At 38.1% G+C, this 25,045-nt stretch overlaps 2 protein-coding genes and 1 pseudogene across 5 annotated transcripts in view; 1 reads left to right on the top strand and 2 right to left on the bottom strand.

Moving 5' to 3' along the window:
- Positions 1-1,312, bottom strand: part of COPS2 (COP9 signalosome subunit 2) — a 31,015-nt gene extending 29,703 nt beyond the window's left edge. For both annotated transcript variants that reach the window (XM_007081826.2, XM_007081827.2), the window contains exon 1: positions 1,169-1,312. In XM_007081826.2, coding sequence (XP_007081888.1) covers positions 1,169-1,222 — 54 coding nt within the window. In that variant the 5' untranslated portion in view covers positions 1,223-1,312. The remainder of the gene's footprint in view (positions 1-1,168) is intronic.
- A 120-nt stretch (positions 1,313-1,432) lies between these two features.
- GALK2 (galactokinase 2) overlaps positions 1,433-25,045 on the top strand; it is a 138,782-nt gene continuing 115,169 nt past the window's right edge. The window contains exon 1 of one of the 3 annotated variants that reach the window (XM_015537427.2): positions 1,433-1,673. In XM_015537427.2, the coding sequence (XP_015392913.1) occupies positions 1,654-1,673 (20 nt within the window). In that variant the 5' untranslated portion in view covers positions 1,433-1,653. Of the gene's footprint in view, positions 1,677-10,993; positions 11,167-25,045 lie in introns of those variants that run through there. The other 2 variants (XM_042988911.1, XM_007081831.3) reach the window with 2 other exon arrangements.
- On the bottom strand, positions 2,859-3,006 carry LOC122240016 (annotated as a pseudogene).

Below are 25,045 nucleotides of genomic sequence, written 5' to 3'. Positions count from 1 at the left end.
CCTCTACCTTTTGCAAAGGTGCTTTCATTTAAAATAGAAAAATTAATTGTAAATTACTATACAAAGAAGTTTTACACGAATTCAAAACAATATATTAATGTCTACTCACGAATATCTGGCACTTAAAATATAAAATAAGTCAGATTTCCCTAAACATCTACTTCATAACTTTAGGATAATGCAGCATCACTATCACATGCAGGAACCATGCAACAACAACAAAAAAAATTGGTGCTAATTCTTGGTCCGGATAATTTTCCTTAGTTCACACACAGATACTGTTTCTGAATAGCAACCTGTAATGGTAGTGAATTATTTTTGAAAACCTGTAAATCCGTTGATAAGTTAAACCTTGAATCTTCACAGACCACCGTTCAGCTACATACATTCGTTCATTGTTATACGGTTGATATTTTTAACTTTGAATACTAGGAAACCTCTCAGTCAAGAAAAAAATCCATTGGGTCAATCCCCTTCTCCTTACCTCCCCCACACACCAAAACAAACAGAAAAACCCCCAAAACCTCCTCCCCAGCTTTCTTCTTTAAACAAAACAAGTAATTTAACTACTTCTTTTTCAGCTATCCTTGCTCTGAATTCTCCGCTGCACCTTTACCTTAAACCAAAACGGACCCCATACAAGACTTATTATTAGGCTCTGTTTCCAGGAGACTCACAAGTGGCGTTTCGCGGTCAGGACTGGGAGCAGTAAGGCCCCCCAGTTTTCAGACCCTTGTCTCAGCATTTCGTACTGTCTCAGTTCTAGGGTTAAGAAGAGGAGCCCAGAAAGCTGGGCCTGAGAGGGCAGAGCCAGGGCCTAGACCGCTGCACGATCCCCGAGGCGGCTCCGGAGGTGGGGAAGAGGTAGGAGGCACCGAAAACCGGACCCTGGAGGCCAGGAGTGTCCACGTAAACGAGGAGGCACTCGGACTTGGAGCGCAAAGCTCGGGACCCCCTTTGCTGCCTCCTTTACCCTCCCCTCCCCCATGCTGGAGAAGCAGGGCCCAGGCCCGGTGCGGGAAGGGGGAGGAGGTAAACTCGTCCTGTCACTGCACCGAGAGACGGGAAGAAGCACATGTTTTACGGGGAGAGGCCGCGGTGGCCCCTGCCCCAACCTCTAAAGCCAGACACCACCTCTAACCCCACAGTTCCGTCCCCTCCGCCTCACCAGGTCGTAGTCCTCCTCATCATCGCACATGAAATCATCCTCCATGTCAGACATCTTGGCCGGGAGGGGGGGAGAGGGAGGAGAAATTGGAGACAACCTCCTCCCACAATGCTCCACGGCTCAGAGGCGTCACTCGCAGCTTCTCCTCGCCTTCCCGTCGCTCTTAGAGGAGCAGAATGTTTCCTCCCGGAACAAATGCGCTCGGTATCGGGAGGATTCACTACGACGCCAAAAGGGAGTGCACTGCCCCTTCTTCCTGCGAGGCGGTTGGTGCCTTAGCAACTAAACCTAGCAACTGGGGAATCGTCTAGTGCTGAGGATCTCCGCTGAAGGGCCTTGGAAACCTTGAGCTCACACTGAGCAGTTTCCAGCCTCCTGGGCAAGGGAACAGTCTCTTCCCTTGCCTGGGACTCTGGAACCATTTCATTCTGGTGAAAGTAAGAGGCACCGTAGGACCAGAAGCCTTTCGCGGAGAAAAGGCTGACATGCCCGTCCTATTTGACAGGTAGTAGTATTTCTGCTTCATCTATTTGCCATTTTGTCCACATATTGTGGTGGGTATTCCTGTGATGTTTGGAGACCTTTTTAGCGGCACGGTTTACACCTAATGCGTGTTTGTAGTCGGCAAAACGATACTGTGGCTGTCCCACACCGTTAAGCATCAATCAATTGAGGCGCCTAAAGTCTTAAGTTGTTCAACAGGTTATAAACTGACCTTTACTGCCCTTACCCGAAATTAAGGTAACAGTAAATGACTGGTTTTTAAAATATGCATTATTGTTGCACAAAATCATTAGCAGAATTCAGAATGAAAAAATAAACACGAAATACAAGGGGGAAACTACGTTTCAAGCAGCACTTTCAATATAAACTTCCAGTTCTGTTCACTTGAATCCACAAATTTTATATAGTTATAGCACAGATATAATTTCGGATTATTTTTACACCAAGTTATGTAACAACATGGGACAATATATTGGGGGTCCCATTACATGGGACCGTATATTCTTGGCAATGATCATTTTAAATTTTTTTTAACGTTTTTTAAATTTATTTTTGAGACAGAGAGAGACAGAGCATGAACAGGGGAGGGGCAGAGAGAGAGGGAGACACAGAATCTGAAACAGGCCCCAGGCTCTGAGCTGTCAGCACAGAGCCCGACGCGGGGCTCCAACTCACTGGACCTTGAGATCATGACCTGAGCCGAAGTGGAAGCTTAACCGACCAAGCCACCCAGGCGCCCCGGCAATGATCATTTTAATAGTTGGGTAATAATCCCTTCGTTGAATGTACCAACTCATAATGATTTACTTAAGCATGCCATTATTGTTACACATTTAGAATATTGCAAAACCAGTATTATTTTAAACAATTTTGCAGCTAATATATTTGTCAGTTTATTTTTTTCTTAGGAAAAAGCCCAAGAGGAGGAATTACAGTCTGGATTTTTTAGTAATCATTGAATTGTGATCTTTTTGGTTATAGTTATTAAAAGTTATATTTATAACAATGATACTGCCTACCTATAAACAAAGTTTTTCCCTAATAGTCTTTTCCTCGCACCGTTTTATTGTGCGAATTTCAAACATACAGAAAAACTGAAAGAATAGTCCAGTGAATATGTGTGTACCCACTATCAGATTTGTGTTTGTGTATATATTCCCTGAATCAATGGAAAGTAAAATGCAGATATCATGATACATCACCCTTAAGTGCAGCTATGTATATGTCCTAAAACCAAGGACATTTTCTTATGTTTTCAGATTATTACATCAAAAAAATTAATAATTCCCCAATGTCTTCTACACTTGATCTTAGCCAAAAGGCTGAGAAGCGATCCCTGATGTCTTCTAATACCAAGTCCATATTCAAAATTCCCCTGTAAGACCTAGGATTTTTGAATTGGAAGAGCCTTTAATGATATCACTTTAGGGTCTAAGGCTTTCCAATCATGGCAGTTCATTAGATTATAACTTCCCAAATCCCATACCAGAGATTCTGATTCAGTAGGTCTGGGGTAGAACTTAGGATCCATACTTGTAAACCTTAAAACAAACCAAAAAAAAAAAAAATCTCCCTATAACTGAGGTGACTTTACATCCTAGTTTTCTGAGACAGCCCTGATTTAGTACTGCTGTCCCAGAATAATAATTGTCATCCATCACTCTCAGAAGTTTGAACCATAAGTCACATGGTTACTTTACCTGAAATCCATAATTCTTCAAAAGAGAAAATAGAATTCCAAGGTGGCTAAGAGGTTTATTTGCTCAGAGTAATCAGAACTACATAGTTGTGCTTTCTATTTGTATAGCAATTTTGCAATTATCTGTTAACCATGTACATAGTGATCACATGAATAAAACTGCATGTTGATTTACATTGAATTTATTGATATAATTTTCTGCTTTTTAATGTAATTCTTTTACAATGGAAAAATAATTATTCAACTTAAGTTAGTGACTAGGAGCACTAGAAAAACTGCAGCTAAATTTTGAGCATAATATTCTTAGTCATTTACAAATTTAACCAACCCAGTCTGGAAATTTTCTAAGACAGAGAAAAAGGTTTTCACAGTGCTTGGGGACACAAGTCCTAAAAAAATGTTTGTTGAATGAATAAATGTTAATTTTTCTTTAAAAAGTTTTAAATCTTTATATATTTATTTATTTTAACATTTATTTATTTTTGAGAGACAGAACACGAGCAGGGGGCAGGGCAGAGAGAGAAGGAGACACAGATCTGAAGCAGGGTCCAGGCTCTGAGCTGTTAACACAGAGGTGAACATGGGGCTTGAACCTGCAAACCTTGAGATCATGACATGAGCTGAAGTCAGATGCTTTACCAACTGAGTCACCCAGGTGCCCCATGTTTATTTATTTTTTGAGAGGGAGAGAGAGAGAGCGTGAGCAGGGGAGGGCAGAGAGAGAGGGAGACACAGAATCCGAAGTAGGCTTCAGGCTCTGAACTACCCGTACAGAGCCAGATGCAAACCCATAAACAATGAGATCATGACCTGAGCTAAAGTCAGACGCTCAACTGACTGAGTGCCCCTAAATGTTAATTTTTTCTGTTCAGGGAGTGCCCTTATAGCTATCTCTATGCATCAAAATATTTTCTGTCCTTAAAGATCCATTTAAGTGTCACCTCACTCAACCTATCCTGAATACTTTGTGCAATTATGATAGTCTTTTTTTCTTGACATCAATTTTATTCAGTGGTAAATAATACATTTTTTAAAAATGTTAACAGGGAGCATTGATGTGATGTGATGCCTTTGTAGAAAGTGGATCCCAAGTTTTAAAAATATATATTAAGGGCGCCTGGGTAGCTCAGTCGATTGAGCATCCAGCTTTTGATTTCAGCTCAGGTCATAATCCCAGGGTTGTGGGATTGAGCCCCGCTTTGGACTCCATGCTGGGCATGGAGCCTGCTTAAGATTCTCTCTCTCTCTCTCTCTCTCTCTCCCTCTGCCCCTCTCCCCTGGTCTCACTCTCTCTCTCTCTCGAATAAAAATAAAATAATATAAAGATATATATTAAACACTTTATTAAGGTATAATCTTATCAGCTTCATTGAGATACAATAGCTGCACATCCTTAAAGTGTACACTTTGATGAATTTTGACATATGTATACACCTGTGGAACCATTACCACAACCAAGATAGTGAGGATATTTATTACTGCAGAAGTTTCCTCATTACTTCTTGGTAATCCTTTTTCAACCCTCTTCACTTTTCTCAGGCAACCACTGATCTACTTTTTGTCATATAGATTATTTTTCATTTTGTGAAATTTTATATAAATGAATCATACATTATGTACTCTCTTTTGCCTGGCTTCTTTCACTCAGTATAATTACTTTGAGATTCATCCATATTGTTTCAATTGGTTTCAATTGATTGTTTCTTTTTATTGCTGAGTGTTCCATTGTATGGATATCTTACAAGTTCTTTGTTAACTTGTTGATGGATATTTGAGTTTTTTCAGTATTTAGCTTATACAAATAAAGCAGCTAGGAACATATGTGTACAAGTTTTTGTGTGGACATATGTTTCATTTCTGTCCATGGGGTGGACAGACTGAAGGTGGTCTTCTTATTACCCATGCTCTTGGATAATCCTTTTCCATTGAATGTGGGTGGGATCTGTGACTTCCTTCTAACCAATAAGATACAGCAAAGGTGATGTATGTGATTATGTGTATATAATTATGTTATACAAGATTGTAAACTCATCTTGCTGGAGAGACTCTATCCCCCTTGTTGCTTTGAGAAAGTAAGAGGCAATGTTATGAAGGATCATGTGTCAATGAGCTGAAGGCACCACCTGACCACAGCAAAAAGCTGTGGCCTTCACTCTGGCAATGCACAAGAACTAAATACAGTAAAACCTTGGTTTGCGAACATAATTTGTTCCATAACGCTTGTGACCCAAAGCACTTGTATCAAAGCAAATTTCCCCATAAAAAATAATGGAAACATAGATGATTCATTCCACAACTGAAAAATATTCATATAAAAATGATTACGATTCTGTAATGTAAAATAATAAAGAAAACACAAAATATGAAGAAAAATAAATTAACCTGCACTTACCTTTGAAAACCTTTGTGGCTGGTTGTGAGGGAGACAAGAGAGGAGGGTTATTATGTAGGACGACTTTCACTATCACTAGCACACTAACAGAATCACTGCTATCTATTGGCTCAATGGAATCTTTTTCTTTTCATACAACTTTAACAAGGAACCTATCCAATAGCACTTGCTTTTGCCTCCTTTTGAGGATTTCATAGAAATGTGACATTGCATTGTCATTAAACAGATTCATTGTTAGCACTGCTACAGCCTTATTCGGACTTGCTTTTTGGGTGGTGCTTTTCTACAAAATTTGGCACTGTTTCCCACATTTTACACATCTCCCTAATTTCATTTGAAGTGAGGGGTTCCTCTGCCTTTTTCCCCTCCTCCTCTACAGACAAGACACAGATGTAGACTTCTTATAAAATCTTGCAATTTCGGCCACTCACATACATCATTCGTATTTCTCTACGGTTTTCTTCTTAACTTTCACAGTAATCATCTTCTTACTGCCGTTCTTTTCAACCTCTTACTGTACGGGGGCCATTGCTCGCATGGATGTTGACTATAGTACAGTATTAATAATCTCTTGTCATATACTGTATTTAATATAACTGGCAATAAGGCAGCTGAGGAGAGGGTCTATATCTGCAGGCAGCCTGACCTAGAATGAAGCAAAGCATTCCTAAGCTTACTGTTGTATGGAAAAGCAAAGGACTGTCCAAAAGGTGCCTTGAAGTGACAAAAATATACTAGTGCCAGTTGTGGGCACCTTCCAACATTCTGAAAAATCACTGATTTCTGCCAAACACTGTGGCCTGAGACTGAGCATCTGAGCATGGGACACAGTCACCCACAATCCCTCAGAGAGAGTGAGAGCGAGAGAGAGAGAGCGAGAGAGAGAGAACCATTGGCTCAGTTGTGATCATGTGACATTCAGCATCATGTACTACTCGTATTGCAAGACATTGCTTGTTTGTCAAGTTAAAATTTATTAGAAATGTTCGCTTGTCTTGCGGAACACTCACAAAACAAGTCACTTGCAATCCAAGGTTTTACTGTATTGCTAACAGGTGGTCTTACAAATGAATCTGTCCCCAGTTGAACCTCAGATAAGACTTTGTGAGATGCTAAGCCATACCCAGCTAAGCCTACCCTGACTCCTGAACCATAGACATTATGAAGTAATTATACTGCTAGGTTTGTGGTAATCTTATGTAGTAATAGATAATGAATATGGATAAATACCTAGCAGTGGAATGGTTGGATTATATGGTAGGTGTATGCTTAACTGTAGAACTCTTAAATTGTTTAAGTGATTTTGCCATTTTGCATATCTACCAGCAGTATATAAGAGTTCTACTTGCACCACATCCTAGTCAACACACGGTATGGTCAGTTTTAATTTTAGCCACTCTAGCAGGAGCGTAGTGGTGTATTATTCTGGTTTTAATTTGCGTACCCTTACTGACTAATTTTGAACATCTCTCCATGTGCTTATTTGTCATCCATGTATCTTCTTTGGTGAAGTATGTCTTCAGTTCTGTTGCCCATTTTTAAATTGGATTATTCGTTATTACCATTGAGTTGTAAGAGCTTTTTATGCTTTTTATGATATATTAAGGAATATTTGCCAAAACTAAGTGCACCAGGATTTTTTTTTTATGTTTTCTTATGGAAATTTTATATAGTTTCAACTCTTACATTAGGACTATGACCCCATGTCAAGTTTAATTTTTGTATATACTATGAGGTAAATGTGGAGGCTTGTTTTTTTTCTATAAATGGATATCAAATTGTTCCAGCATTATTTGTGGAAAAGATGCTTTGTTCTGTGTTGAATTGTCTTGGCACCTTTGTTGAAAATAATTGACATTTAATTCCCAACATAATTTGAGCCCTTTAAAGTATATTTTTGATAACTTTATGTTACTCTGTATTATGATTATTTTATATTCTTTATTAAGCTGAAAACTCTTTGAGGACACAACTATCTTACCTCTGAATCCCCTGAAACTAAGCATGTGCCTTGCCTATAGAAAGTGCTCAACAGGGGTGCATGGATGCCTGAGTCAGTTAAGCGTCCCACTCTTGATTTTGTCTCAGGTCAGGATCTCATGGTCTTGAGATCGAGCCCTGTTGGGCTCTGTGCTGACAGCATGGAGCCTGCTTGGGATTCTCTTTCTTGCCTTCGCTCACTGTGCCTCCCCCACTTGTGCTCTCTCTCTTTCTCTTTCAAAATAAAAAAACATTAAAAAAAAAGAAAATGCTCAATAAAAATGTGATATGTTTAAGTAAACCCTAGCATTCATGATCCCTCACCTCTTTAGGTTGAGACATATGGTTGCCCCAAATAGGCTCATAATTTGGCATCCTTTCAGACTGATACTTTAAAAAAAAAAAATGTTTATTTATTTTTGAGAGACAGAGAAAAAGAGAGCATGAGCAGGGGAGGGGCAGAGAGAGAGGGAGTCACAGAATTTGAAGTAGACTCCAGGCTCTGAGCTATCAGCACAGAGCCTGACGTGGGGCTCAAACCCACAAACTATGAGATCATAACCTGACCCAAAGTCAGAGGTTTACCAACTGAGCCATGCAGGCGCCCCCAGACTGATCATCTTAAAAATTTTTTTTGATGCATTTATTTAGAGAGGCTGAACACCATATGCTAGAAGGCAAAAAAAGAGGACTCCTTTTGTATTAATTAAGATCTGGACAGGAAACTCATAATATACTCAGGGGGGTTAATTAAAATTTTAATGAAGGCACGGGGGCACTTGCCTGGCTCAGTTGATAGAGCATCAGACTCTTGATCTCAGGGTCATGAGTTCAAGCCCCATGTTGGGCATAAAGCTTAAAAAAAATCAACTGGATTTAATTTAACTTAAAAAAAATTGATGTTATTTCTAAAAAAAAAAAATTAATGAAGGAACTATTTACAGAGATGGGGACAGAGATGAGGTCAGGGTTGAGGGAACCAACAATGACGGTGAAACACCCAGGGAATAGCAAGCATCAGGCTCTTTACCACCTCTTGAAGGCTTGAAGGGGCAAAGGGAAGAAATGGTTCTACTAGAGCTCAGCAAGAGCAGGAACCCTGTAAAATTGACCTTCCAACAGCAGCTGTGGTTGTAGAGAAACACAGCTACTGCCATAGCTATAGCAAAGGTGTGGTTTTGGGCATGGGTGTAGGAGGGTGGTGATAAATACCTTAACTTTGGCTGTAGCATGAATTATATACTTCACTTAGGAAGGAATTTTCTCTCTTTCAAAGGCATTTAAATTGGTGACTACCTGTTGTTGTTGGAGCATATCCCTTGATTTTTTTTTTTTTTTTTTTTAAGTAGGCTTCATACCCAGCATAGTGCCCAATGTAGGCTTGAATTCAGGACCCTGAGATCAAGACTCTGATGTTTAAACAACTGAGCCACCCAGGTGCCCCTCCCTTGATCTTACCAATCAACCTAAGTGGCTTATCAAAATGTTATTTCTACCTACATTTAATACCCACTCTTTCCTGAGAGGAGTTCTGATAAATAGTTTGCATGATCTCATTACATTCCCATCTAATAGACTGATGGCCTTGCTTAGTTAGTGCCGCTTTTAATCTACATCAGTCTCTTCAGTTGGAAAAAAATGATGGGTTGTAAATGCATGGTGCTTACAGAGGACTTAATAAATGTTTTATCTTTAACTCAATCAACTACTCATATTAACCCTTCAGAATGCTTTATACTGCAGTTGCATCTTTTATCTCTAAAATTGCCATAGGAGGAATGTGCAGAAAGGATGTGAGGCATGTTAGTTTTCATTCCTTACACTGACATTGACCTTGTAAAAAATGTGTCTTGTAAAAATACAATTACACACTTTTAGCAATGTTATTGTTGTTTGCCATTTTGGCATCTCTAATGCCCATTTGATTTTATTCCCACCCAAAATGGTGACCATACATCCTAGGTTTATGAAATGAACCACCTACTTTTCAGAATGGTGTGTGGTGTGGAGGCAAAGCAGGGAGCAGGCACAATTATACTGTAATTCCAAATTTGTCTTTGTTTCTTTCCTTTCAGAAATCTGTAAGTTCTTTATGTTTTGCATCAACCCTCGCATGATTCCCCTGTGAACTAAAGCAGCAATGACAGTGCTCAATTGACAATTCAAGCTTTGCTACCAGTTAAGAGTGTGGCCTTAGGAAGTCACTTCACGCTTCAGTTGTTCATTCAGTTCATCTTGCCAGGTGCTACCTAGATATACAGTTCCTACCCTCAACTTGCTTACTTTGACGTAGTGGTAGTGATGGTGGAGATGGTGATACAGATAATAGTACAAAAGAAAATAAATATATGGAACTTATGAGAAATCTGAAGGAAAGCAAAATACAGTAGAATGATGGGGTGGGAATGATATGCTTTTTGAGTAGGGCATTTGGGATTTCTCTAGGTAACTGAAAAAATGAAGGGGTTGAACCAGATGCAAAGGCTCTTGCAGTTTAAAAGACATGTATTTTCTTTCTTTTTTAAAAAGGTTTTTTTTGTTTTTTTTGTTTTTTTTTTTTTGAGAGAGAGAGAGAGAGAGAACCCATGCAAGTGGGGGGAGGGGCAGAGAGAGAGAGGGAAAGAGAGAATCCCAAGCAGGCTCTGCAATGAAAGCACAGAGGACCCGGGGCTCCATTTCACCCACGGTGAGATACTGATCTGAGCCCAAAGTCAAGAGCCAGACGCTTAGCCTACTGAGCCACCCAGGCACCCCAAAAGACATGCATTTTCTTCTTTTCACTATTGTGTTCTGGGAAGTTCCACTGATGCCTCCATTCTTATTGCCTCGATAAGCAAAAGTGTTTAAATCAAATGCTGCATCAATTTTATGCCACCCGATTTTGAAATAATCCACACAAAAGGTAATAACTGAACAATTTAGTGTTATTTAGGGGTGTAGCTGCTGGTCATGAAAGAAAAAACCCTTAAAAAGAAGGAAAAAAAAAAAAAGGAACGGAAAAAGCAACCTGGGGCAATAGGTTATGATTGTATTCTCAGACTTAAGCCCCAGGGCGCAGAAAATAAACTTCCTTAGCTTCTTCCTAAGCGCTGGGCACAGGGGCCCCCGCGAGTCCCGGGTCCCCCGGAGCTGAGCAGCACCGCGGCTGTACCTGACAGCTGCTGCGCGGGCACCAAGCCCTGGAGCCCAGGGAGGAGGAGCCGTAGGCGGGGCCGACTGGAAGCGGCCACCTCAGCAGAGCTGCAGGATTTCCGCAGGGTGAGGGCTGCTGTCGCCCGGAAGAAAAGACGCCTGCAGCAGATGTCTCGTGATTACCTCGGGAGCTCGGTTTCGCCAGTTGACACTGGAAGAAAGAAGGATCTAGCGAAACATGGCTACGGAGGGCCCTGCCACGCGTCGAGTCCGAGTGGCAGAACATCCCAGGTGGGGGAGAGGAGATGACGCGTTTTGGGATCGCCCGGGTAGGCGAGGTGCAGACAGTGTCCAGGACTTCTGGCTCTTCGCTGGGGGCTTCTTTTGCTCCCGGGAGTGGACAGAATCCCTGGGATTTTCTGAGGCCGCGCGGCTGGGCTTGAGAGAAAGACCACGCCGCAAACACTTTCCACCCTGATTCCTACCAAGGGTTGAACGTTTTTCTTCATCCATGCAGATCCTTCTTTTCTCTTTCTTGCTGAAGGTGGTACACTCTTTGTGCTGGGCTTTAGCAGACGTGCCCAAATTAACTTTGAACCCCTTCTTTCTTTTTCTTGCCTGCCGGCGGATAGTGCTTTTTAAAGTCTCCTTTCTAAAATACTCATTGAAAACAAACATGCAAAAAGCCCCAAACCAAACCCTCCAAACAACCCTCCCATACCTTGGTTTCTGCATCCTTTTAAATAAACCATAAAATCTATGAATTGTCACTTACGGACTTAATCTGCTGCCACTACCTAGCTACAGGATAACTTTGCTTAATGATACCTAATGGAGGATCGTTTCATTTGAGGGCATCTTGCAGATACTTTGTAGAAATACTTCCGACCTAGGCCAGAAATCTCAGAGTGAAGTCTCTAACCTGCTACATATTAGCCTGTAGGCTTTTCTAAGTTTGGTTTCTGTCTCCCTTTGCTGTTTATAATTTTTACGTTGTTCCCTGTTAACTTTTTTCTCTGACGTTAAGTCCTTTAGCTCTCCCTACTTCCTGGTTTCTCACTGTCCTGTGACAGTTGATAATATTGTAACTTCCTAAAACTTGTAGATGCTTTTTTCACCCTTAAGAAAGCAAACATTGGGTCTTTAGTTAGCTAAAAGAAACATACTTTTTGGTTATGGAGACCAGCAGGGCTTTAGACTACCTATGTCTCTGGCCTTGCGAGGTGCTATTGCCCTTACATACTTGAATGAATTAGGACACGTTGTGAAATAAGATTCATAAGGAATTTGTCATATGGAAACAATCTTGACCCTTGTCAAGTTTAGTTTTTTACATAAAACATATCCATGTATAAATTTCTTCTGTGTTTCCATTTGATATGATTTAATCATAATGCTTGATATTTCCATAGTTACCCTGTGGGGTAAGGGGAATGGTGGTAACATGTACTTCACTAAAAGTGAAGAATTGTTTCCTAGGTTTCCTTAGAGTTGTTTCTTGCCTTTTTATGACTTCCATAATACTCATTCATGCAACAGGTATATATTAATATTTATCATTCTGTGCAAGCTGCTGAAGAGATCATAGTAACAGTCAGATAATTGTGCTCTGCCACTTTCTTTTCACTTGTGCATGAAATACAGTTATAAGCTTCAAGCAGTGTTTCAGCCACTTACTCATTTTAGCAGGATGAGTTCAGTTAAATCTAGATAGTATATCTATAAACCTGCCTAACTGGTCATATATTGCAATATGCTAAAGGGGGAAAAATGCATAAGGCCCCCAAGGCCAGACTGTCTTCTTGGGAATTCCTGCTGTTTCTTTAGAATGACTCTTCACTTTCACAGGGCACATGACCATCTGAGTAAAGGCACTAGTCAACCACATTAAACACTTCAGGAATCTTAATTTCTTTTTTATTCTTTTTATATAAATATCAAATAGAAATAGAAGCTCTTTTTTTCTACCTTCTAATCTTGCATGTTCCCTGTACCGTAAGACTGCTTCACATTCTAGCTTTGCATTTTTAGCAGTGGTGTGTCTTCTCTTTTTCTTCTTTTTAGAATTAATTTTTGGTTTCTTGGATTATTATTCTTTTTTTGTAACAGCTTTGATATATATTGATATATAATTCACATACCATACAGTTCACCTATTTAAATTTTATAATTAAATGGTTTCTAGTATATTCACAGGATTGTACAGCCCTTTCCATAATCAAAGTTAGAATGTTTTCATCATCCCCCAAAGAACTCTGTATCCTTTAAACTATCACCCCCAGCTCCCTGCCCTAAGCAACCACTAATATAATTTCTGTCTCTATAGATTTGCTTATTCTGGACATCTCAAATAAATGGAATCATGTAATATGTGGGGTTTTGTGAACGGGCTTCTTTCACTTAACATAATGTTTTCAAGGTTCATCCATGTTGTAACATGTTATCAGTATGTTAATCCTTTTTATGATTGAATAGTATTCCATTGTATGATGCACCACATTTTTGTTTATTCATCGGTTGATGGACATTTCAGTTGTTTGTACTTTTTGGCTCCATGAATAATGATGCTGCATGAATGCATTCTTAATATGAAAGATTTGTATTATTTAAAAATATGTTCATTAAAGCTTGGGGCACCTGGGTGGCTCAGTCAGCTGAGCATCCAGGGTCATGGGATTGAGCCCCCCGTCAGGCTCTGCTCTGAGTGCGGATTCTCTCTCTTTCTCTCTCCCTCTGCCCGCCTCTCTCGGGTATATATATATATATATTCATTAAAGCTTGAAAATCCTACAGTTCCTTTCTTCAATATAGTCTCTGATTCCTATCCTGTGCTGCCAATTCTTACTCCCTTCTTAGAAGTTATCCATTTAGTTTATATTCTTGTAATATCATTTTATCCTTATAGTATCACTGTATCTTTACATCATTATTCCCATTTTTTACAAAAATGGTAACATTATATCTCATGATCTGTGAGTTTGAGCCCTGTGTCAGGCTATGTGCTGACAGCTCGTTGCCTAGAGCCTGTTTCAGATTCTGTGTCTCCCTCTCTTTCTGTTCTTGCACCCCCACTTGCACTCTGTCTCTCTCTGTCTCTCAAAAATAAAGACTAAAAAATTAAAAAAAAGTGGTATCATTATATTCATAAAAGTCAAATCATATTTGTTTTTCCTGTTTCTTTTCTCCACTTAACAATATTTCTCAGAGATCTTGGCATATCAGTCCATACAGACTTATTTCACTGTTTTTACAGCTGAGAAGATTTCATACTATGAATACCATTATTTATTTAACCACTCTACTATTAGAATGTACATTAAAGTTTCAAATTTTTCACTGTTATAAACAATGGTGCAGTAAACATCTTTGAACATTTTTGTGGATACTTCTTAAAGCTCATTTATGGAAATGGAATCAGGGTCAAAGTTAATAAATATTTAAAATTTTGATAGTTCCTGCCAAATTGCCCTGCAAAAAAGAGCTGCTATTAGATTATCTAGTTCTTGTTGGTTTTAAGGAACTCTTTATGTATGTGAGGATTTTTTTTAATGAATGTATGTAGTTTTGGATATAAACCATTTGTTGTTTTGTATGTAATATATATATTGTTCCCAGTCTAGCACTCTTCCTTTATCTTGATGATGTCTTTTGTTGTGTAGACATTTTGTACTTTATGTATTCTAGTACAGTGTTGAATGATAGCACTTTTGTCCTGATTCTGATTTCAGAGGGGAAGCTTCTAATATTTTGTCATCAAATAAAATGTTTACTATTTCTGGTAAATAGCCTTTATTAAATTTAGGACATTTTTTTTTTCTTTTCTAACATGTCCATGGCCTTTTTTCTTATTTTAAATTTTATTTAAAAATTATTAGTAATGATTATTGAATCTTTTTTTTTTTTTTTTTGCATATTTTTGAGAGGATCATGGAATTATAGTTTTTCCCTTTTATGCTGTTAGAATAGTGTATTTCATCAATAGATTTCCTGGTGCTATCTTTATATTCCTGGAAAAAACTCCTGTTTGGTTACAAATATTATAAAATAATGTGTGTTGGATTAACATTACCAATATTCTATTTACTTTTTGTCTGTTTCCACAAGTGATAGTAGCCTATATTTTGCTTTTGGGGGCTGTTTTGGCAAGTGGGTTATTCTGGCCTCCTAAAATGAGATGGGAAGGCTTTCCACAGCTTCTACCGTTAGAACCATTTATAAAAACAAAGAATTGTCTTTCTTTTAAGGTCTGGCTGAACTAACTCAAAACATTTTCTGGGCCTTATTAAGGGGATTGTTTCTGACTACTTTTTCTGTTTCTCTTCTGTCAACTTTTAGAAATTTGTACTAAGAAGAAAAAAATCACCCCTTTGTTTAGATTAAAATTTTTAAAAATCTCTTTTGAATCTATAGTTGTCTCTTATTTCTCATATTGATTTTACTTAAAACAATTTTTTTTTTGATTTTTTTTTTTTAATTTATTTTTGAGACAGAGAGACAGAGCATGAGCAGGGGAGGGGCAGAGAGAGAGGGAGACACAGAATCTGAAGCAGGCTCCAGGCTTTGAGTTGTTGGCACAGAGCCTGACGCGGGGCTCGAACTCACGAGCTGTGAGATCATGACCTGAGCTGAAGTCAGACGCCCAACCGACTGAGCCACCCACGTGCCCCATATTGATTTTATATAGTGAGACTCAAAACTTTTTTCTACATTATTGTTTTTATCAAAGAACCAGTTTGTAATTTTTTTTACCATGTCTGCTATTTTCCCCCTAGTTCAGTAAATTCTACGTTTATCTTTTAAGTCATTACTTTTCATTTCTGTATTGCTAGTTTCTTGTGCTATATGCATACTTCATTTATTCTCATTATTTCTTATTTTCTTATATTCACTGAAGGCCAGTACCATTATGGTTGCATCTTACAAGTTTTGGTATATAAATCCCTAATTTTTGTTATATTCTAAATAATTGTAAACTTGGTTTTAATATCTACTTTCCGTCAGCTTTATCTTGCTCACTGATTTGTTCGTCAGCTCTTCATTCTACTATTCAGCTCATCTACAATTAAAACAATTTTTCCTTCTTTATGTTTTTATTTTTTATTTGAGAGAGAGAGAAAGAGCGTGTACATGCACACAAGCTGGGGAGGGGCAGAGAGAGACAGAGACAGAAGGTCTGAAGCGAGCTCTGTGCTGACAGCAGAGAGCCCAACGCTGGGCTCGAACTCACCAACCATGAAATCGTGGCCTGAGCCAAAGTCAGAGGCTTAACCCACTGTGTCACCCAGGCACTCCACCATCTACTATTTTTATTGTCACCATCATGATTTTATTTTCCAAGATCTCTAATATAATTATTGTTTCATTTTTACATTTGAATTTCTGATCGGGAGGAATTTATTGTGGTGGAAGGATTGAAGTAGGATTAACCCTCCCCCCTTTAATAACAATTATCTATACTTTGAAATGCCATTTTTAATGTTTATTAAATTTTCAAAATAACAGTTATAATAATAACTAATAATTATTTCATGCTTCTAAAACCCTCAAAACAAACCTTTGCTGTGAGTTCTGTTATTATCCTCAGTTTGTATTTGAGGAAAGTGAGTCATAGAGCTCACATAAATTACCATTATAAGGGAGGAAAGACTTTTTCTCTACCCTCTTAGGTTTAGTAGCTTGGGCTCTGAGGGTTAAACTGACAAGAGATAGATTAACAGGAGAAAAGGTTTATTTCACACACACAGGGGGCTTCACAGAAAAGAAGTGAAATCCTGGGGCAGCTGGTGGCTCATCTGTCAAGCATCCAACTCTTAATCTCAGTTTAGGTCATGATCTCATGATTCATGAATTTGAGCCCCACTTTAGTGTGGAGTCGGCTTGGGATCCTCTCTTTCCCTCTCTCTCTACTCCTGCCCTGCTGGTGCTCTCTCTCTCTCTCTCTCTCTCTCTCTCTCTCTCTCTCTCTCTCTCTCTCTCAAAATAAATAAACTTAAGAAAAAAAATGAAATCCTAAGAAGCTGTTGGTTCTAGGAGCTTATATACCATTTTAACAAAGGATGATAGATTGTGAGAAATGACTAGACAAAGGAAAGCGGTTTGGGCTTTTAGGGGTGGTGAGTTGTGGGACTATATGGGGGAAACCTTACTAAGGTAAGGGTTATTATAGTAAGTTTTGTTCATGTACACCCCAGTCAGTGAGGTCTTCAGTAATGAGTCCTCTCTTGGTGTGGGAGAGGGGAGGAGAGACAACCTCACAGAGGCAAGGGAGAAATTATGCCCTGCTTTTAAGCAGATGGAGGGAGGGTAGGAGCTCCTCTGGTGTCTGCTGTTTCTTGATTGCCTTCAGCTCAAAGTAATCCTATGTCAAATGGCATATTTCGGAGTGGCATTATTCTGATCCCCTTCACCATAAGAATACATATTAACCAATTATTCTTAAATTAGCAGTAAAAATTAATAATTTTTGTAATGCCATGACTAGGTATCCTGATATTGAAGAGAAAACAGAAGCACAGACAGGATAGGAGACTTGCCTAAGGTCACAATGGCAAACTAAAGATACATGTCTCCTGAAAAAAAAAATTTTTTTTACAGCTTATTTTAAGTAGGTACCACACCCAATGTGAGGCTTGAATTCACAACCCTAAGATCAGGAGTCACACGCTCTACTGACTGAGCCAGTCAGGCACCCCATTTCTCTCCTGAAATTTTAATTCTTTCATCTCTGCATATGGTCTAGCCTTAATGGTCACCCTAGTGTCCTCTGAGAATCAATCCATAGAGTAAAATCCACTTCATTTACTGCAGTCATATTTTTTTCTCAAGTTCTGTTACTAAAACTGCTGTTAAAACAAACAAACAGACAAACAAACAAACAAATAAGGATTTTAAGTCAAAAGCCTTCAGAGCACCAGATTCAGCAATTTGTGTGGTAATGTTTTGGCCAATTCTGCCTTTAACAGTGTAATCTTTGTAGGAGCTGTTATTTTCACATTGAAAATGTTCATTGTACTCTTCTGGGGGCCAGGGGTGGGCAATACTTTAAGTGACTACATTTTAAGAGATGGAGTCTCGCTGGTGACTAACCCAGAGTGGAAAATACAGCTACTTCCCCAATTACAGCCATACTCCTTCATTATTAGAGGATTAAGTATGAAGCTTGGAAAAACACTGTAGACTTCAGTTCTTTCTATTCTTAGATATACTTTTCTTGTTTCCTTCTATAGCCTCCATACATTTGAATTTCAAAGGGAGGAATGTTGAATGGTAAGCCCCCAGTGCTGAGCAGTTACAAGAAGGCATGGACAGGCTGCCTTCCTGAGATAGTCTGGGAAAATGACACATGTGGTACCTCAAAATTATTTTATTAAAACACATTTTAGGAGTCTTGTTCTAACTCTGCTGTTAGCACTCCACCTTGTTTGTGTTCAGCAGAACTTGAAGTTTGTCTGCATATGATTTTCACAAGCGAAACAACTTGAACCTCTGTTGAGGCTAGTGTAGTTATGGAAGCAAGAAAGCTAATACTTATCATATGCTTCTCCCTATTTCTCACTTTTTCCCTCTTATTTAAAAAAATTTTTTTTAAATGTTTTATTTATTCTTGAGAGAGAGAGACAGAGACAGAGTGTGAGTAGGGGAGGGGCAGGGAGAGAGGGAGACACTGAATCTGAAGCAGGCTCCAGGCTCTGAGCTGTCAGCACAGAGCCCAACGTGGGGCTCGAACCCACAAGCTGGGAGATCATGACCTGAGCCAAAGTCAGATGCTTTACTGACTGAGTCACCCAGGCGCCCCCTCACTTTCTCCCACTTCTAATTGGTCACCAATTCTTATGGATTTGACTTTCTTAATATCACCTTAATTTAATTTTCACCCTTCTCTGTCCCCATCAGCCCTTCCTCTTAGTTTACTACAAATGGCCATCTGTTGGATTTCTTTGTTTTTGCTTTGCCTTCCTATAACCCATCTCTCAAATACTTGAAAACGTGAGTTTTTCAAGTGTGAAATTGATTAATATCACTCCATCGCTTCTCGGCCTTTTGGCTAAGATCAAGTGTGATTAATATCACTTCATCCTTAAATGTGTATTCACATCCATTGTCTATGGGTTAAAAGCCAGGTTCCTCAATATGGTATACCAAGCCTTTTAAGATCTGGGGCTTGATTACCACCAGCCTCTTCCTCTGATGTATTAAAAACCCTAAATATAATTTTCTGAATGCAGCATGCTGGGTCTTTTCATTTACCTAGAATGCATCACCCCATCCCATTTGTTTAACATCATCTTTTAAAATCTTTTAAAATTCATTTTAACTATTATCTCTTTGAGGAGCCTTCTCGAATTTATGCTCTCCCTTCTAGGTTTATTTTACCATCCACATTCCCCCTGGTAGGGAGAAATATCTTTTCTCTGTGCTCCCAAAGGACTGTATTTGTCTGGCTTATCATTCTATTGTCTCTCTGTATTGTACTTTTTAGCTTAACTATCTTTTCTGCCAGATTTTTATAATCCCTAGAGAGCTATTATTAATTTTCTTTCTAAGTAGAGTGCTTAGTAAAGCATCAGTAAATGCTTCTTTTGTTTAAAATAAACTTTTTATTTTGAAATAATTTCACACTTCCATAAAAGTCAAAATATAGTATAAAAATTACTGTCTACTCTTATCCCAGATTCCTCAAATGGTAGCATTTTACCATATTTGCGTCATCAGTTTTTCTGTTACATTTTTTTCCTGAATAGTTTGAGATTAAGTTGAAGACATGATGGATGCCTCTTTGATATTAAAATTTTGAGTGTGTTTCCTAGAAACAAGGATGTTTTCCAACATAACCAGAACACAATGATCAAAATCAGGAAATTAATACTGATACAGCATTATCTAATTGACAGGCCTCAAAGTACCACCAATTATCCCACTAATGTCCTTTATAGAAAAAGACCTTTTTTTTTTCTTGGTCAGAATCCAATCTAGGACACATGTTGCATTTAGTTGTTGTCTTTTAAATCTTAAAAAAAAATTTTTGTTTAATGTTTATTTATTTTTGAGAGAAAGAGACTGTGTGTGAGCAGGGGAGGGGCAGAGAGAGAGGGAAACACAGAATCCGAAGCAGGCTCCAAGCTTTGAGCTGTCAGCACAGAGCCCAATGCGGGGCTTGAACTCACCAACTGCAAGATCATGACCTGAGCCGAAATCAGAAGCTTAACTGATTGAGCCACCCAGGCACCCCTAAATCTTTTTTTTTTTTTTTAATTGTGGTACAGTTGCTGTGTCTTTTGTATTTCATGATTGGTTATTTTATAGAATATCTCTCAATTTGGGTTGTAGGAAAAATTGTAAAAAACTTTGAAAAAGACCAGAAGATTACTGGGTACATCCCAAGAGAACCAGAAGTTGCCCGAAATACCCTTCTAGGTTACCTGATTTCTGTGTGGCTGGGAGCCTTTTGTTATATTCAAGCTTGTTTACAGGTCTGTAGGTCATAGAAAACTGAGAGCAATGCAAATGAATCTTGTCCACAGAAATTGCAAACTGTGCCTGGTGGAGTGCGATTCACTGTACCTCCCAGCTATTAACCAGTTTTGCCGGTTTGCATCTGTTTGTAAATTCATTTCAGCATTCCTTAGTTGACTGTACATGAGTGGTACTTTGGATTCTACTTCAACTGGTTATAATATCATACTGGTTCTGTCATTAATGAGAGAAGTAAAATATTTAACATTTTCATTTAAAATCTGTGTAAGAGTCATGATTATACTGAGTTTATCTAATATTTACAATTAGATTCACTTCATCCATTTTTGGTAGGAATACTTAAAAAATTAATTTTGTTTTCTTAGTACATCATTATCAGGAGACACACGAGGCCTATTTGTCCCATTATCAATGCTGTTCATTTGGATCACTTGGTTAAGGAGACACCGGCCTGATTTTTCCACTGCAAAGTTACTATCCTTTTCTTCCATAATTACTAAGGATATTTTGGTGAAATACTATAAGAATATGTTAATATTCTGTTCTTATCAAACTTTCATTTACTGGTTTTATCATCCATTGATGACCCTTGCCAGTATCAATTATTACTATCATGGTCACCAAATGGTGATTTTCTAGTGTTTAATTTTTTTTTTTTTTTTAACATTTATTATTTGGCATTCTAGTGCAATGAAGTGTTTCCCTTTTCTTCCATTTATTTATGTCAGTGTGGACTCATTGGTTTCTATTTTATTCTGTGGGTTATAATATGTTGCCCTTATTGCTATTTTGATGCTCAAAATTTTCAATATTTGGGCAGTGGGAGTTTCCTTATGTGAGCTCTTGTGACTTGATATGTCACTATCATTGTTTAAGCACTTCCCAACTTTCTGGCACAGCAAGATGTTTCAGGTTTCTCCGGTACTTTTTCTGCCCTGGTGCTGGAATAATTTCTTTAATGAGCTCTGGTTTCTTTTGAAACCAAGATCTGAACACTGGGAATGCTCATTGCTACTGGGTTGTTAATGATTCTAGGCCATCTCAGCATATCATTTGCTCTTTTCTTTTCTTTTTCCTTTAATGCTTATTTGTTTTTGAAAGAAAGGGGGTGGAGCAGGGGAGGGGCAGAGAGAGCAAAACAGAAGATCTGAAGTAGGCTCTGTGCTGACAGCAGAGAGCCTGACGCGGGGCTTGAACTCACGAACTACTGGATCATGACCTGAGCTAAAGTCAGACGCTTAACCAACTGAGCCACTAAGGCCCCCCTCACTTGCTTTTTTCTTATAACAAATTATTCTAGAAGTCACTTGATAAAAATTTCTGGAAACTGCTTCTAGAAAAGTTTCTAGAAAACTGTTCTTTTCTTATAATTTCATAGTACTTCATTTTGTAAATAGGCCATACTTTATTCAAAACTCTTTTATAAAAGAATATTTAGGTTTCCAGTATTTTGTAATTATAACCAATTCTTTAATAAATAATCTCATGCATATGTTTTTTCATACTGTTGGGGGTAATCCTTCAGGGTAAATTCTTAGACATAGGGTTTCTGGGTAGAAATGAATGCCAATATAGTTTCATTAGGTACTGTCTAGTTTTCTTCTGCTTAATATTATTTCCCCATTGTCATTTCTTATTTTGCGTATTTGTGTTTTATCAGCCGCCATTTTATTAATTAATTAGCTAGTGGTTTGTCTATTTTGTAAAAGTTTTTTTAAAAAAAGTAAGGATTTTAATTTAATTAGGTCTACTGTTTTTGTATTCCCTGAATAATTGCTTTCTACTTTTTTCTTTCTTGTCTCCTTTCTTATGATTTCTTTGTGTTCATTTTGTTCTTTTCTAGCTTATTGAGCTGAGAATTTAGTTCACTTATTATCATTCTTTCATTTGTATTGACAAAAGTGTTAGGGCTATAGGCTTTCTTGATTGTTTTAAATGTATCCCATAGATTTTGATATATAGTGCCATTATTATTATTAGAAATTCTATACTTTCTGTTCATTTCCTCCTTCTCTGAAGTTTTTTTAAATTCATTTTGAACTGTTTTTTTAGTTCATTTCCTCTTTCACCCAAGAGTTAAAAGGCACTTTAAACATTAGTAGGTTGGAGGACCTTTTTGTGGTTTGATTTTAATAATTTCTAGTTTTACGGTATTGAGTTTAGAGTGTTGTTTTTAGTATTTTTACTTCATGGAATTTACTGATATGTTCTTTATGATCTTATATATGATCAATATTTGTGAATATTCCATGTGTCCTTAAGTTACATTCCCCATTATCAGAGTATAATGTTAAATATATGTACACATCCATAATCTATCAATTTTGTTGTTTGGGTCTTTCTTTTCTTCCTTTTGTCCACCTGATCTGTTTTTTTTTTTTTTTTAAGTTTATTTATTTTGAAAGAGAGGGAGAGGGCCAGAGAGAGGAAGAGAGAGAGAATCTCAAGGAGGCTCTGCACTGCCACTGTGGAGCCTGAGAGGGGGTTCGAACCCACGAGATCATGACCTGAGCCAAAACCAAGAGTTGGGTGCTTAACTGACTGAGCCACCCTGGTGCCCCTGGTATTTTTTTTTTTTTTTAAAGATTTTATTTATTTACTTTGAGAGAGAGAGAGACTGAGAGAGAACACGTGCCTGTGGGGAGGGGCAGAGAGAGAGTGGGAAAGAGAATTCCAAGCAGGCTCCATGCTGTCAGTGCAGAGTCTGATGCAGGGCTCAAACCCACGAACCCACATGATCATAACCTGAGCCAAAGAGTTGGATGGCTTAGCTGACTGAGCCACCCATACGCTCCAACCTGATCTGTGTTTATACTGAGGAAGGTATCTTATAGTCTCTTATTGTTGGTGTATTTCTATCTATATTTTCTTACATTTTCTATAGTTTTTGCAGTTTCCTTTGAGGGCCTTTCTTAAACAGTTACCTTCATTTTGAATTGCAGCCCTTAGCATTAAGAATTTTCCTTATATATTCTTTGGTTTACATTCTATGATGTCTGATATCAGGATTACTACCTCTGTTTTCTTATTGTGTCTATTTGCCTGGAATACCTTTGCCTGTTCCTCAATATTTGGTCTTTCTGAATGACTTTGTTTTAGTGCTGTCTGTATACAACATATAGTTTGGTCCTGTTTTTGGAGCTAATTACAAGTCTTTTTGTTTTAATAGGTGAGGTAGGCCCATTCACATTTATTGATGTAACTAACATGTTTGATTTTTAACTCGTTTTATTTTATAATTATGTATTATAATATAGTTTCTTTTATTTAAAAAATTTTTTTTAACATTTATTCATTTTTGAGAGTGAGAGAGACAGAGCATGAGTGGGGGAGGGGCAGAGAGAGAGGGAGACACAGAATCCAAAGCAGTCTCCAGGCTCTGAGCTGTCAGCACAGGGCCCGATGCGGGGCTTGAACTCACGGACTGCGAGATCATGACCTGAGCTGAAGTTGGACGCTTAACCGACTGAGCCACCCAGGCGCCCCTATTTATAATATAGTTTCTGAATAGTTTCTGTGTTTCCTTATTTACCAATTTATATTTATCTGTCTGCTTTCTTTGCCCCTATATTTTTTGAAATTTCTTTGGTGTTTAGGAAGATTTATATTCTTGTTCTATTGGTTATCTTTATACTTATGTATCTTTTTTAATGCTCTGAGAAAGCAGAGGACTTTTCTTATTTAGCCTTTTACTATTTTCTATGTCCATTTTCTTTCATTGAAAAATGTAAACATTTTAAATAATTCTATCTAGAATTTGACAGACACATAACCTAAGTTTTTTCAACCCTCTCTATAAAATGGAAGATGCAGGGCAGAGAGTACCAGGGTTTAGCAGCATCATTAAGATCACCCCAGTGCTCCAATAGTGCTTCCAGTCCTGATATCAGCTAAAGAGACTAAATATTTAATTACCTACCATCTCTCATTGCTTTTAGTGGGTTCTTATTCACATGCTCTAGAATAGAAACAGTAAGGAACCCAAGAATCTAGCATTTCTTAAACAAATCCTTCATGCCAGCCTGATGCTAGACCCTTTCCACACTCCCTTATTTAATCTCCTAAATAATTCTGTGGGATACATATTTACACTCCATATAAAGAAAATGAGCTTAAGGAATTTCATCATGTGGCAAAGAAGGGTTTTGAACCTAGGTCCACCTGACTGCACAGGCCATGGTCTCTCTAAGAAATTGTTTTAAGTTTATATATTTTGAGAGAGAGTGAGAGAGGGAGAGTGGGGCAGGGAGAGGGAGAGACAGAATCCCAAGCAGGCTCCATGCCATTAGCACAGAGCCTGGCATGGGGCTCGAACTCACTGTGAGATCATGACCAGAGCTGAGATCAAGATCAGCTTAAACAGCTGAACTACCCAGGCGCCCCTAAGAATTTTTTTTTTTTTAGTGGTTTAATAATATCCTTGCATATACTTGTATGATAACATTAAAAAATGTTGCTTTATCATGGTTACTGATATGTTTTAACTTTTACCTGTTGCCTATATAGCAATCAATTAGTTTATTTTATTTTTATTTTTTCTTCTCTCATACCTCCCATTTTTAAATGGGTGGAATTTTTTCTTTCCTGTGGTTTTAGATTAATCTTAGTTTTGTTGACTCTCCTCTTTTCTTTTTCACTGAGTTTCTAGTGGTCAGAGTGGTTCCCTTTCTTTCTTTCTTTCTTTCTTTCTTTCTTT

The sequence above is a fragment of the Panthera tigris genome, chromosome B3, assembly GCF_018350195.1.
Source record: "Panthera tigris isolate Pti1 chromosome B3, P.tigris_Pti1_mat1.1, whole genome shotgun sequence".
Lineage (NCBI taxonomy): Eukaryota > Metazoa > Chordata > Mammalia > Carnivora > Felidae > Panthera > Panthera tigris.
Note: the sequence above shows the minus strand (reverse complement) of the source record. Positions and strands in the feature narration are given on the sequence as shown.